The sequence below is a fragment of the Chelonia mydas genome, chromosome 1, assembly GCF_015237465.2.
Source record: "Chelonia mydas isolate rCheMyd1 chromosome 1, rCheMyd1.pri.v2, whole genome shotgun sequence".
In the NCBI taxonomy this organism is placed as follows: Eukaryota; Metazoa; Chordata; order Testudines; family Cheloniidae; genus Chelonia; species Chelonia mydas.
Window position 1 is genome coordinate 343,101,864 of NC_057849.1, and position 14,275 is coordinate 343,116,138.

Genomic DNA, 14,275 nt, shown 5'->3' on the forward strand with positions numbered 1-14,275 from the left:
AAAACCAGAGCATCGCTCTGGGATACCCGCTCTACTCTGTGATGATTCGGTCTCAACTGGAGTAAAAACTGGAGAGAGTCCAGAGAAGAGGAAAAAAATAATTAAGGTCTAGAAAACAAGACCCCGGAGGGAAGGAAAATCTTTTCACAAAGCGGTTTCTTACAATCTACACGTACCGGGAGCACATTCCTATGCGGGGCACTTGACCCCACTGCACCTGCTCTCGGCTTTTCCTGCCCCAAACAACAGCAACAAAAAGCAGCAAACCTCCCGGGGCAAAACTGCCGAAGCAAAAAAACAAAAAACAAACCAAAAAAACCAAAACAAATAAATCCGCCCCCTGGAAGGCCGCCCCCCCCCCGCCGGGGAAATTGTCCTTCGCGGATGGTGCTGTAGAAAACACGGAAGGCTACGTGAAGACTGAAGCTGTCGTTTCCGCAGACTACAGCCCCTGCGGCCCCGGGGCTGGGAGCGAAGAAGCGGCCTTCTGCGCGGGCCCGGTGGGAGCTGGCGGGGGCGGCGGCGGCTCGGGGGGGGCGGGGCGGGGGGGACTCGGACTCACCGGAAGGCGGCGGAGCGTCGCCTCTGCCCAAGTTTGCCGGGAGCGGCGGCGGCGGCGGCGGTAAGAACCAGCTTCCTCCGTCTGTCCCGCTCCGAGCTGGGGGGTCCCCTGACCGGGGCGGGCGACGTGTCTCCCCCAGCTGGATCAGAATCGGGACGGGATCGCCCCGAGCGGGCTGTGGGTGGCGAGCGGAGGGAGTCACGGCTGGGGGGGGAAGGTGTCCCCAGTCTCGGGAGGGGGAGACACAGCCCGCCCCCCGCCCCCTTACTAACATTGGGCGCCCTCCCCTCACCGTAGCCGCACTGGGGGTGGGGGTGAGGCTGCCCCTTGCCCAGCGTGGGGCAGGAGTGGTGGCTGGGGGGCGGATCACAGGGTCAGACACTCACGGAAGCCCCAGCAGCTGCTCAGGTGAGTGAGGCCCCTGTGGATGACCCTGTCTCCCGCCGGAAGCCCCGTTCGCCTGCTCCTGGTGGGTGCGGGGGGGTGGGGCCCGCACGTGCTGGCAGCCCCCCCGCCCCCAGCCGAGGCGCGGCCGCAGCGTCTGCTTCCGGCGTCTCTCGTTGCCATCGGCAGCGGGGAGCCGCCCGCAGCTTCCAGTCCGGGCCGGGGGGTAACCAGAGGAAACGGACAAAATATTGGGACTGGGGGGGAAGCGCAAACCCCCCCCCAAACCCGCCGGAGCCGCAGTATCGGGACAATTGGCCTCCGGAGCGCGCATCACTCGGGACGCGGGACAAAGAACTAAACATCGGGACAGTCCCGGTCCTACCCGGAGGTCCGGTCACCCTGGCGCAGGTGGGGCCGGGCGCCCCAGGCAGGGCGGGGGGAGAGACCCAGCTCCAATCCTGGTTTACATCCCTAGTCAGGAAGACTCCATTTAATCCTGGATTTCCACAGGAAAGCGGATTCCCGGGGGTGGTTATCACCTGAATACATATTCCGCGCAACTTTCAGAGACCGGGGTAGGGTTCATTTTTAGAAGGGGGACGCTCTACATTTTTAAACAGTGATTTATTTTGAAAACTTTCCAGGTTTAGTTTTACAGCTATATCAGACAATGATTGTTTGGTTATTTCATTTACCAAAGGTAACTGAAGCAGATATTTATGAAGCCATCGGGAGGTGAACTATCTCCAATTCAACAAGTTAATCACAAATATTGGGAGGATTTTCTTGCCAGGCTGTATTAGGAGGAGAACCTCACCAGACAGACATTGTTTTAAATTGTTTTATTTAACTAAAACAACAATGTTAAGTATTCTGGATTTTTTTCTTCAACAGCAAACATATAATATTGTAACAAAACAAGCACCTGAATTTTTGAATTTAGTTAAACATTCATGTTTTTTAAAATCAGGTTTGTTTGTGTTAAAATTGTTTTTAACTAAAATAGTTAAATGAAATCTTTTTTTAAAAAAACGACAACAAACTTTAAAAACAACAACAACCATTTTTGCTGTTAACAAGCATGTTACCTCTGGAGAGACAAATCCACAGTTTGAGAACTGCAAAACTCAGCATCTCTGATGGTGTCTTCTAGACTGAGCATTGAGTCCCATTGGGGAGCTGGAAAGATTAACCTAAATAATCTCTACAGAAGCCCCTGGAACCCCATAAAATTGGGTCCCTAATCCATGAACTATTGGAACTCGTTTACAAAACTTTTCTTAAACATGACATGAATGTATTGTCTCATACTATAGAATTACAAAAAGAAAAGGAGGACTTGTGGCACCTTAGAGACTAACCAGTTTATTTGAGCATAAGCTTTCGTGAGCTACAGCTCACTTCATCGGATGCATAGCATATCGTTACAGTTTATAATCCCTATTCCATGATGAGATCTCTTTGAGCTATAATGTATCTTAATTAAAACTATCTCTAGGTAGGTTTTTTCCCTCAAAAAGCATTTTATCAAAGAAATCCAATTTAAAAAAATCTGTGTTTTTTTTTTAATTTTTAAAAAAAGTCTGATTTTTATCCACCCAGATTTCCATCCGAAATACTGAAAGAACTGACCCAGGAGATTGCTACTCTGGTAGAAAGGATTTTTAATAGTAATACATAATGTCATACCTATATTTAAGCAATGGGAAAAAAGTGATTGGGGCGATTAAAGACCTGTTAGTCTAACCTGAGTAGTAGGGAAGATTTTGGAACAAACTATGAAGGAAAATAATTCAATTCATGGAGGTAAACAGAAAAAGGGGTTTTGATGCAACATGAGTTTACCAAAGGTAGATTGTGTCAGACTAACCTGATTTCCGTCTTTGAGAAAATCATTGATTTTTTACACAAGGAAATGCAGGAGATCTGATATACCCGGACTTCAAGAAAGCATTTGACAGGGCACCACATGGGAAATCATTATTCAGCTTAGAGAAGATGGGGGATTAGTACAAGGCTTGTAAAGAACTGGCTAACGGGGGGAAGGCAAAGGTTTGTGCTGCAAGGTGACCCCGCAGGCTGGAAGGAGCTGATCAGTGGAGTCCCTCAAGGATCAGTCTTGGGACCAGTCTGAGTGGACATTTTTTATTCACGATTTGAGCACACAGAGTAGGAGTGTGCTGATTTGTTGATTGTCACCGATCCACAGGATCTGCGCCTTGCCCCAGCTTTTTAACAGTCTCCTGCGGGAATCCCTTCAGCGGCGTGGGGCGGCTAAAAGGGCCATGGGAGGTGCTGGCTTGCAAACCCTGTGGCTGGAACCACTGTGTCCGGAAAGCCGCAGGTCTGGCCCTAAGGGGGCGGAGGTCGGGGGGCTCCCTGCGCCCTCCCGGCCAATGGGGGCTGCGGGCCAGAGCGGCCCTGCCGTAAGGGTGTCTCGGAGCCACTGGCCGGGGCCGGGCAGGACGGCCGGGACGGGGGTGAGTGGGTTACACCAGCCCTTTCCTGCCCCTTCCCCCGGACCCTGCTCCCTCGAGGCTCCTGCCTCGCCCCTTCCCGTCCCCGCTCCCCACGGCTGGGGCAGGTTCTGCAGCAGCCCCGGGGCGGGCTCGATCCATCGCGGCCCCTCCGCTGTCCGCAGATGCAGCGATTCACCCACCGGGGACAGGGGCCGCTTGTGGCTGGAGGGGCCGGAGAAGCCGGCGGGCTGCGGACACGCTCCGGGGATCCCGGCTAAGGGCGCTGCCGCTTCCCCTTCCCCCGGCCCGGGCTAGGGCGCGCGGCCAGCCCGGGGAAGGAGGCTGCGGGCTGCACGTACCTGCCTCTGTCCTGCCCCCGGCTCGGCGCTGCGGGGAGGAGACAGGCCCAGATCCCCTCCCTCCGGGCGCCTCCCCCGCTGAACCCCGCCCGTGCGGCGAGCTGGGCTTCCGGCGCCGGCAGCCGGGTTACTTCTCACTGGCCAAACTTCTGACCAGTCTCTCGGTGGCTTCTTGAAACGCCCCCGCGCCAGCGGCAGCCCTCGGCCCCGGGCTCGTTTCCCCTCGGCCCCAGGCTGGAGAGCCGCAGGTGAGTCGGTTTCTGTCTCCCCGCGGGCTGCACCCGCTCCCCGCCAGCGGCGGCGGCACGGCCCGGGCGCGGAGTGAGCGCCTGCGGGTCTCTGTGCACACACGTGTGTGTTGGCCCCCGACTGGCAGTGATTGCCTTGGGCCAGTAGATCTGACGGGAACGTGCAGGCCCAGGAAGCGGCTTGTGAGACCGGCAGGGCGGATTTGGTGCCATTTCACTTTCTTGCGTCTCGGGTGAAATCTGTGAAGGGGCAGGACCTGGCTAAGTACTCGTTTACATTAATCTAATGGGAGGGAGATTCCCGAACCTGAGCCGTCCTTTGTAGGTGACAAATCTGAGGAAGTGTCACAGACTGAAGTGACACTAGAGGAGGGTTTGGCATTAATTGAGAAAGGTAACAGTAACAAGTCACCGGGGCCAGATGGCATTCACCCACGAGTTCGGAAAGAACGCCAATGTGAAATTGCGGGACTATTAACTACGGTTTCTAACCGGTCCTTTAAATCAGCTTCTGTACCCAGTGCCTGGAAGATAGCTAATGTAACGCCGATATTTAAAAGGGCTTTAGAGGTGATCCCGGGAATTACAGACCTGTAAGTCTAACATCAGTACTGGGCAAATTATTTGAAACAATCGTAAAGAATAAAATTGTCAGGCACATAGAAGAAAATAAATTGTTGGGCAAAAGTTAACATGGCTTCTGTAAAGGGAGATCATATCTTACTGATCTGCTAGAGGTTTCAGAGTAGCAGCCGTGTTAGTCTGTATCTGCACAAAGAACAGGAGGACTTGTGGCACCTTAGAGACTAACCAATTTATTTGAGCATAAGCTTTCGTGGGCTTTGAAGGGGTCAACAAACATGTGGACAAGGGGGATCCAGTGGACATAGTGTACTTAGATTTGCAGAAAGCCTTTGACAAGGTCCCTCACCAAAGGCTCTTAGTAAATTAAGTTGTCATGGGATAAGAGGGAAGATCCTTTCGTGGATTGAGAACTGGTTAAAAGACAGGGAACAAAGGGTAGGAATAAATGGTAAATTTTCAGACTGGAGAGGGGTAACTAATGGTGTTCCCCAAGGGTCAGTCCTAGGACCAATCCTATTCAACCTATTCATAAATGATCTGGAGAAAGGGGTAAACAGTGAGGGGGCAAAGTTTGCAGATGCTACTAAACTGCTCAAGCTAGTTAAGACCAAAGCAGACTGTGAAGAACTTCAAAAAGATCTCACAAAACTAAGTGATTGGGCAACAAAAGGGCAAATGAAATTTCATGTGGATAAATGTAAAGTAATGCACATTGGAAAAAAATAACCCCAACTATACATACAATATGACGGGGGCTAATTTAGCTACAACTAATCAGGAAAGAGATCTTGGCGTCATTGTGGACAGTTCTCTGAAGACGTCCACGCAGTGTGCAGCAGCAGTCAAAAAAGTGAACAAGATGTTAGGAATAATTAAGAAAGGGATAGAGAATAAGACGGAGAATATCTTATTGCCCTTGTATAAATCCATGGTACCCCACATCTTGAATACTGCGTACAGATGTGGTCTCCTCATCTCAAAAAAGATATGCTGGCATTAGAAAAGGTTCAGAGAAGGGCAACTAAAATGATGAGGGGTTTGGAACGGGTCCCATATGAGGAGAGATTAAAGAGACTAGGACTTTTCAGCTTGGAAAAGAGGAGGCTAAGGGAGGATATGATAGAGGTCTATAAAATCATGAGTGGTGTGGAGAAAGTGAATAAGGAAAAGTTATTTACTTGTTCCCATAATATAAGAATTAGGGGCCACCAAATGAAATTAATGGGCAGCGGGTTTAAAACAAATAAAAGGAAGAAGTTCTTCACACAGCGCACAGTCAACTTGTGGAACTCCTTGCCTGAGGAGGTTGTGAAGGCTAGGACTATAACAGGGTTTAAAAGAGAACTGAGTAAATTCATGGTAGTTAAGTCACTCCCTCTGGGGCACCTGGCATTGGCCACTGTTTGCAGACAGGATACTGGGCTGGGTGGACCTTTGGTCTGACCCAGTGTGGCCATTCTTATTAGAAAGTTGCTGTGGTTCTTGCCCCCCCGGCCCATTCCCCGAAGCTAATGGTTAAGATGTTGCAAAGGGCTGTGTGGACCCCTTAAACCAGGCTTGTTTCATTAGGAATTGGCTTAAGCTAAATTGAAGTAAGCCGCTCTTAAACCGAAATACAGTAAGTGTGTGCACGCAGAGCTTGGAACTGATTTGATGAAAAAGCAAGTGGAGAAAACAGACCCACCCTCAGGGACTGAGCATCAGCTGACATAGAAGGGAACAAGGATTGATCTTGACTTAACTTCTAGGTCGACACAGCCATGGGGGGCGGGGCGAAGTTCCCCTACAGTGGAACAATTTTTATAGTGGGGGTGCGGAAGATGGAAACCATGTGTTTGGTGTTTGTTAGTACTTCAAGCTGGGGGTGCAGCAGCAACCATAATTCCAGCACCTATGGTTTGTGTGTCACTCCTCACCTCCAGCAGCTGGCCTTAGCCTGCCCCAAGACCCCAGAGCCCAAGGAAGTACAGATGTAAGTGTGGGGGACCCAGGCTTCTCTGAACCGGGTTTAACCCCTCTGAGCCCAGTGCTTTTTCTCTTTTTCCCTCTCTTCTCCCCCCCCCCCCCGTCACCTTTTTTCACTTGTGTTCTTTTCTCGCTCTCTGCCTTTTTTCTCCGTTTTTCTCTCTCTTTTTGCATTCTCTCCTGGTTTTTTCTCGCATTCTTCATCCCCCTCCCCCACACAGACAGAGAGAAGAGATTGTTTTCTTTATTTCCTCCCCCCAATTTTTATTGTCATTTTTGTTTGTAACTTTGTTCACATGTCAGTATAAACAGGCAGCAAAATCCCTTCTCCCAGAAGCTGGAGGGGTGAGTCTGGCCTGGGGGACTTCAGTCTGTCTGTCCCCTGATGTCTGTCCCGTTCAAAGGTTTTGATTGCAGCCATCACTGTAGTATCTAAGGATTCTCCTGCTCGGCTTTTAAAATGATGCCCTATCTGACGTTGTGAAAGGTGGATGCCTGGACGTTGCAGGGGTGGGGGAGCATATGAACGTGGGGGTCGGGGACAGACGGGGTTGCCTGCCAGTGGAAATATGTGAGGAAGACTTATTCACGAAAGTCATGGCTTTACAAGTTCGGGCCTTTGCTGGACTCCTCTTTACACAATGGAAGGAGAATTATTATGTCCTCTATGGCTGCAGATGCTGGGCCAGTTTCTCCATGTCCTGCATTTTGTGTAGTCACTTGCAAAGGAGAAAGTTCAAATTAGAATAGCAGAGTTTTTCACTCCCTTTGCATTGGTGTTAATGACCATGCAAAGTGCAGGGCACTGGTGATGTCACGGCAGAGTTAGAAAGGCGGGTGCAGCCTTACACCATATAATGGCAGACAGCTAAAAAGTGACACATTTTATAAGCGCTTGTATACAAATGCCTGATGTCTAAATACTAAGATGGGTGAACTGGACTGTCTGGTATTAAATGAGGATACTGATATAACAGGCATCACAGATGTGACCAGGGCTTATCATGCTGACCAACAGAGTCTCGTCTGTTTCCTTGTGTCCCTCCTGGCTGGGTCCCACTGTTGTCTCTTGTCTCATACTTAAACTGTGAACTCTTTGGCTATGTCTACACAGCAGCTGGCAGCCAACCTCCCGGCCTGGGTAGACAGAGTCATGCTAACAGGGCTCGAGCCAGCACGCTACCAGTAGCCATGTAGCTGTTGTGGCTCGGACCATAATTTGGGTCCTCCAGCCCACCTGAGCCCAGTTTTTAGCGTGCTGGCTTGAGCCTCGCTGGTGTAAGTCTGTCTGCCCGGGCTGGGGGGCGCACTGCCAGCTGCAGTGTGGCCGGTCCCTGGCCCCAACGGGCATGTCTTCCCATGTGTGTGCCCAGCACCCGCACAATGGGGCCCTGGTCCATGATGGGGTCCTGAGGCACTACCACAATATTACTGAGAAATTATCCTGTAAAATGATCCAAGCGCTGAGCTGGCCTCTCTTCCCAAGCGGATCAGCTTGCCAGGGTTACTAGGACGGTTTGGACTTTCTGTGCAGGAGTCCTGCAGATGTATGTGGTGGGATTATTATTATTATTTTTTTTTAACAGGGAGTTTGGAAGAAGGTCTGAGAAATGGCAGCGCACAGCAGCGTTTGGGTATTGGCTGGATTTTTGCCCGTTGTCCTGGCAGGTAAGGTGACCAATCTACTCTCTTGCTACCGCTTTACCAAACTGGAAAAAGTCCCACTGTTTCCCCTAATGTCTCTGTAGCTCTTCAAACACTCTTGTCTTCAGTGTCCCTGACTTGCAACCCTGGTGAAACCCTGGTGTCATGGGGGTAACTGGGTGGGCGGCTCTGTGTTAATAGGTCTCATTGCTGCAGGGCAGCTGCTCCCGGAGCCGGCTCCATGATCTTGCTCAACTTTCTATAGATACATAAATGCACCAGCCCTGCTTCCTGCCCCTCTGTGTACCCGGCCAGCACTTGGTCTGCGGGTTCAAAACCCAGCCTGTGAGAGTTGTTTGGGGGGGCTGTTCTCACTCCCCATCAACCCCCCCCCACACACCTCCTGAGCCTTGCTATAGGCCAAAGAATGAACATGGGCCCGTACAGAATGGGGGAGGAGGGACTGTGGAGTCAGTATACGGAGCAAAGCGCACGGCGAGGTGTGGCCCTCACACAACGGAGGGGAAATAGAAGCCTCAGTACAAACATCTGGCCACTTCCCTTCCCAGCATTTTGAAAATCCAACCCTTGGTCTGTCCAGACAGGTGAAACGTCTGCCCGTATCCCCACAGACACCTACATTGCCTCCATCCAGGACATGCTAAAATGATCTGCCTTGCCCCAGTCTGGCTGTCCCTGCACCAGATCCCTGCTAACTAGGGTTGCCAACTCTGACTGAAGCTATTCCAGGAGATTATTCCCTCCCCACCCTCCACGACAATGTCATTTTTTAAAAATGTCCCATTAAAATCTCCTGGGCTGGTTTCAATAATCACCGGGAGATCAATGCCAATTCCAGGAGACTCCAGGCCAAGCCTGGAGAGTTGGCAACCCGACTCCTAACCCCCCATCCCCCGCCACGTCCCCTCCCAACTCTCAGACCCGTTCTCCTGCACTGATCACGGGCAGAACATTTATTATGGTTCTGGGGAAGCAAAACAAACCAAGTGACCTGCTTCTACCTGTGCATTTCCCAGTGTGCTTTGCCTTCCGGGTGTCTGCCTTTTCGACTCTTTGGGACAGGGGTTGTTTCTGTACTGTGCTGTATTGTATACTGGCTGGGGAGAGGGGATGACCCCAGGAGTTGTAGGGCGGTGAGGTTAATTTAAATAATGGGCAAATTGGTAAGATTTAAAGTTGTTGATAATCTGCCACAAAAGCAGTGAAGTCCATGGTGCAGGCCCGCTTTCCCAGGAAGGTTCTCATTTTTGGAAAGCACTTGAATTAATCACAACCTCTGGGTAGGTGATTTCTCCACTTTGCAGATGGGGAAATTGAACTGAAATGACTTGCACAAAGCCCCGCCGCTAGTCAGTAGCGAAGCCAGGAATCCTGCGGCCTGGTCTGCACTACAGAGTTAGATCGACGTGAGCTGCCTTGGGTCGCACTAGCTGTGGAAGTGTCTTCACTTCCTTTTGGCTCCCGCCAACATAAGCGCCTCTCGGTGCTGATTTAGTAACACCACCTCCCCGCGCGGCAGAGTCAAGGTTGATGCAGTTAGGCCGATGCTGTGTCAGCGTAGACACTGCGTCCCTTGTGTCGATTGTTCCTGGCTCTCCAGAACCGTCACACAGTGGCCCACACTGACAATAGAATCGATACAGCGCACCAGGTGAGAACACACACGGCCAACACAAGGGGCCATGTGTGCGCACGCACCAGCAACTTAACTGCTGTGGCTGTATGTTGATGTACGTTAGGTTGACGTAATCTGCCCTGGTTCTTGGGCCAGCCCTACACGACAGACTAACATGAAGGGGAAAGGAGTCCAGGAGAGCTGGCTGTATTTCAAGGAATCCCTGTTGAGGTTACAGGGACAAACCATCCCGATGAGTCGAAAGAATAGTAAATATGGCAGGCGACCAGCTTGGCTTAACGGTGAAATCCTAGAGGATCTTAAACATAAAAAAGAAGCTTACAAGAAGTGGAAGGTTGGACATATGACCAGGGAAGAGTATAAAAATATTGCTTGGGCATGTAGGAATGAAATCAGGAGGGCCAAATCGCACCTGGAGAAGCACACAGAAGCGCTTCATCCTGGCAGAAGTGGGGATCCCAGAGGCAGGGGGGTGCAGTAGGTCTGCACACACATGATTTCCTGAGATGTCACCGCCTCCCACGCCCTTCAGGAGCCGCTTCTGCAGGAAAGTGTCCCCCCGGCAGGTGCAGGTCTCTTACTCGCTGAGCAAAGCCCTGCTGTTGGCCTCAGCAACGCTGGGGTGTTCTGGTCTGATCCATAATGCACGGAATGTGTGGCGATGGATCTGCTGCCAGCCAAACCTCTGGGGTTTCCCTGCGAGTGCGAGTGTGCTGACACTGGGGAACCTATTGCTGTTGGAGATCTGTCAAAGATGGGAGCTGAGCATTGGCGTGTGTTATCAACAGCATTGTGGACAAGATGAGGATGGACAGGAACGCAGGGGCCGTTCTCCTTACCTACATCCCTCTGTGCTTTTAAGACTTCGGGTGGACGGGTTATGTCCTCAGGCAACTTAGCTGCCCCTGAACCTTTGGTTCTTGACTTCTCGTTAAAATTAGCATTGTGACCCCAGCCAGCCATGGCCCTAGAGGCTGTATCCCTTGACAAGGGTAATGGAAATTGTTTCAGCTGACTTTGAGTAATGCCATGTCCTTCTTCTCTCTTTCAGCCTGTGACCATGTCGGAATTGAAGCGGATGTCGGTGAAGATGTGCTCCTGCCCTGCATTGTCAAATGTGGAGACGCTATCAGTCTTTCAAACCCGACAGTTAACTGGCATTGTTCAGGGAGTTGTGAAGTCGTGAACAGCTTCCACTATGGCCAGAACCATCCAGAGTATCAGTGTGGACAATATAAGGGGAGAACGGAGTTCTCTTCTCAGGGATTGTCCGATGGCAACGCTTCTCTGCTACTGAAGAATGTAACCCCCGCTGACTTTGGGAACTACACCTGTCATGCCAGTTTATATGAGAACACTCCCCAAACTTTACAGATTGTCCTGCTTATGCAGAAAAAGACCCAAGGTAGGTCACCAATGTTCCCTTATCAACAGTGCTGTGACGGTTGTCCTTTCAGTGAGAACCCCACGAGCCCTTTAGCATAATTTTGAAGCAGGAGCCTGCTGTGATAAGTGACATTAAGAGAAGCATCCCGGGGATCAGTTTTTTCTCTCCATTACTCTGTATCTACCACGATCTGTTATTAGAAGTAGAAATGGAGCTTTAACTGTCAGTGCCATGATGGGAGAAGGAAGTGTAGATCGAGTTGGGTTCTTCCTTCTCTCACTCCATCCCGTTATAGGGACACTGCAGGGCGAATGATGCCCTCTTTAGATCCCCTGTAACCCCATTAGACTACAGTGGAAAGGTTCCAGTGTAACTAGGGGCACAGTTTGGCACACAGAATCTCTATTTCTGGTGATGTTTGAGGCGGGAAGAGCCCAGCTTGACTCTCAGATCCCAGGATGGGTTCGCGGAGTCTGTTTCTGCCTCCTGTGGGTTTTCCCTACTGGCAGGCGCCGCAGTCCCTGTGCTTTGAGGAGTGCAGTGTCTGGGATTGTGGTTGGTTCTGTAGGGGGGCCTCAGGTGTTAGCGCATCTCCTAGCATAGCTTTCTGCTTGGCCATTAGCACCAGGCCAGACACACTGTGTGGCCCAAAATGTGCTTTTTCAAGCCGTCTTTCGGATCATGTACTAAACATGCCAGAGATGCAATGAGGCCTTTGAACTCCTTCTGGTGAGACAGGAAGCTCAGTCAAAGGTTTTCAGGGTCTGATTCATGTAGAATTTAGGGAATTTTTATCTTTCAATTTACGGGGAAATAAAAAGCACCAATCCCAAGTTCTAGGTGTCCTGTTATCTCCCTCTTTGTGACCCTCCATTCCCACCATCAGGCTTCCCTGGTGCATTCAGGAAACTGAATTCTGGAATCTGTAACCCCAGGACTCCGGTTTAATAAGGGACATGGGGGGGTGTTTCGGATCCTGTAATTTCAGCGCTCCAACTCTGCCAATAGCGTTGTCCTGGCACACGTGAGCGCTCTCCGGCTCACTGCTGCAGCTGCCCATTCTAGCCAAACTTCTTCCCAGCCCCATTTGCAATTTTGCTCTGGGTCACCTAATTGCTAGGCCATCAATCCATCTGCTACTGGCCACCTTGAGATGAGCCAGACCCTTGCTGTGTCTCAACCTGCTGCTCTTATTGCTACCCACCTGGATGTCTAGTGTCCCTTCCCCTTAGCATTTCTGCATTTCCTGCCGAGTGCCACCACCATGTTCCCCATCTTTCCTGTGCATTCACTCCTGATTGCCCACCTGTGGTTTTTAAGCCCATAACCCTGATAGCAGAAAGCCTGGCTGTATGGAGCAAGCTGTAGTAACAGCTAATTGCAACTGGGAGGGAGGGTTTATATTGGAAATGGCTGGAGGCAGTTCCAGCTTACTTAATCATTTTACTGTTTTGCAGGTGCAACTGTTCAGACAGACGCCTACGTTCCAGGAGGACATGAAAAACGACTCCGCGTTCTAAGCGTTTGTGTGCCATTGAGCGCACTAGTGATTCTTGTAGTAGGGAGTTTTGCAGGGTACTGTTGGTGTAAAAAGACTACGAAGGCTAAAGAAGGTATGTGCAATAGTGTGTGAGAGACGAGTCGTTTTAAAAATCAATTTTCATTATAATGCCAAACCAGTGTTGGATCATATTAAAGAAGTTCAGTATTAAAATCACAAGTGAGTTTGATTCCCCAAAGTTTAAATTCCAGGGTATTACTAATTAAGAGGTCTCTTGGTTTTTGGTACTGTTTCTCTCCCTCTCTGTGTGAAACTTGCAAGCTGCTAATTGTGTTAGTACATTCTAAGACAGAGTCTGTTCTCAAAGCAATTCTTTGTAACAACAACTCCTCGCACAGAGAGAGACTCAAAGCAATACTCTGTAACAACAGAAACAGCACCCATAGACTCCCCACCCTTTTGTTGTATTCATCTCGCTTTGTTAACAATTGTGAATAAAATAGAGATAGAGGATGTATGTGGATGGATGCTTGGTGTGGATAATAACTGAAGGAACAGGGAGGTGCCAGCCTAAGAATCCAGTGTCCATCTGCCGAAGAAGGTGTCAAGTGGAAATAACCAGAGGACCCCCGGAGGGCAGACTGGAATCCACCCAACAGCCTCAAGAATGGGAGAACCAAAGAACAAGATAACATCTGGCAGCATAGAGCCGTCAGGAATGTGCCATTTGCTGATTGATTCAGCAACAGCATGATGAAGCAATTCCCATAGACTGGCATAGGAAGAAATTCCTATAAAAATGGACTCTAGAAAGTGAGAACTTTGGGGTCTGATTCTGCAAATCAACTTCCAGGAGCATCAGATGAGCATCTGACAAGGCCCTGCTGCCTCCTCGTGTCCAGGCCACCTGGCCAGTGGCTTGGCATGAGCAACTCTAAGGCTGGTAACTATGATAACAACCTTGCAGAACCTGTGTGTGTGTGTGTATGAATGAATGTGTGAATAAATATGAAATTGAATGAAATGTTATACCAATAAAATAAAAACCAGCAGGATCTTATTAAAGGGGAAAAGGCAAAATGCCACATTTATTGTGAATACAGAAAGAATCATAGTAAGCAGTTAGTTATAGCTATAACATTCCATTCAATTTCATATTTATTCATACACACTATACATTGTTACAGGGGTACTTATCATTAAATTTATTAAAATTATCTTGTTATACCATGCCTTTTATTTAGACAATTTGTTTGCTGACCAGGTTTGTCCTTTATCTGCAGCTTTTTTGTGCTGCTAGTTCTTTCCTTCCTTTATCATTTAGGTAATTTGCATTTTCACAGACGCTTCCTGCTTTTGGATTTAAAATCATCAGCAGCTCAGAGACTCTATCTTAAAAGGGACACAATCAACTTTCACCAGAGTTTTGATTACTTTTTAAACTTCTGCTTCCAAAACACACAGCAATCTGAAAAAGAAAACCCAACCTATTGTGGCTCCCTTTGGAGCCCTAATAGCATT

At 49.7% G+C, this 14,275-nt stretch overlaps 1 protein-coding gene across 3 annotated transcripts; it reads left to right on the forward strand.

Annotated features, from left to right (window-relative positions):
- The first annotated feature begins 545 nt into the window (after nucleotides 1–545).
- On the forward strand, nucleotides 546–13,017 carry LOC119565292 (CD276 antigen-like). 3 transcript variants are annotated; one of them, XM_037889794.1, is made up of 4 exons: nucleotides 546–622; nucleotides 8,152–8,233; nucleotides 10,918–11,271; nucleotides 12,711–13,017. In XM_037889794.1, the coding sequence occupies exons 2-4, from the start codon at nucleotides 8,176–8,178 to the stop codon at nucleotides 12,884–12,886; spliced, it is 588 nt and encodes a 195-aa protein (XP_037745722.1). In that variant the 5' UTR covers nucleotides 546–622; nucleotides 8,152–8,175; the 3' UTR covers nucleotides 12,887–13,017. The 3 variants fall into 3 exon arrangements, with proteins under 3 accessions (XP_037745722.1, XP_043381225.1, XP_043381223.1); XM_043525290.1 differs by lacking the exon at nucleotides 546–622 and adding an exon at nucleotides 3,903–4,015; XM_043525288.1 differs by lacking the exon at nucleotides 546–622 and having other exon boundaries at nucleotides 8,016–8,233.
- Nucleotides 13,018–14,275: the final 1,258 nt, after the last annotated feature.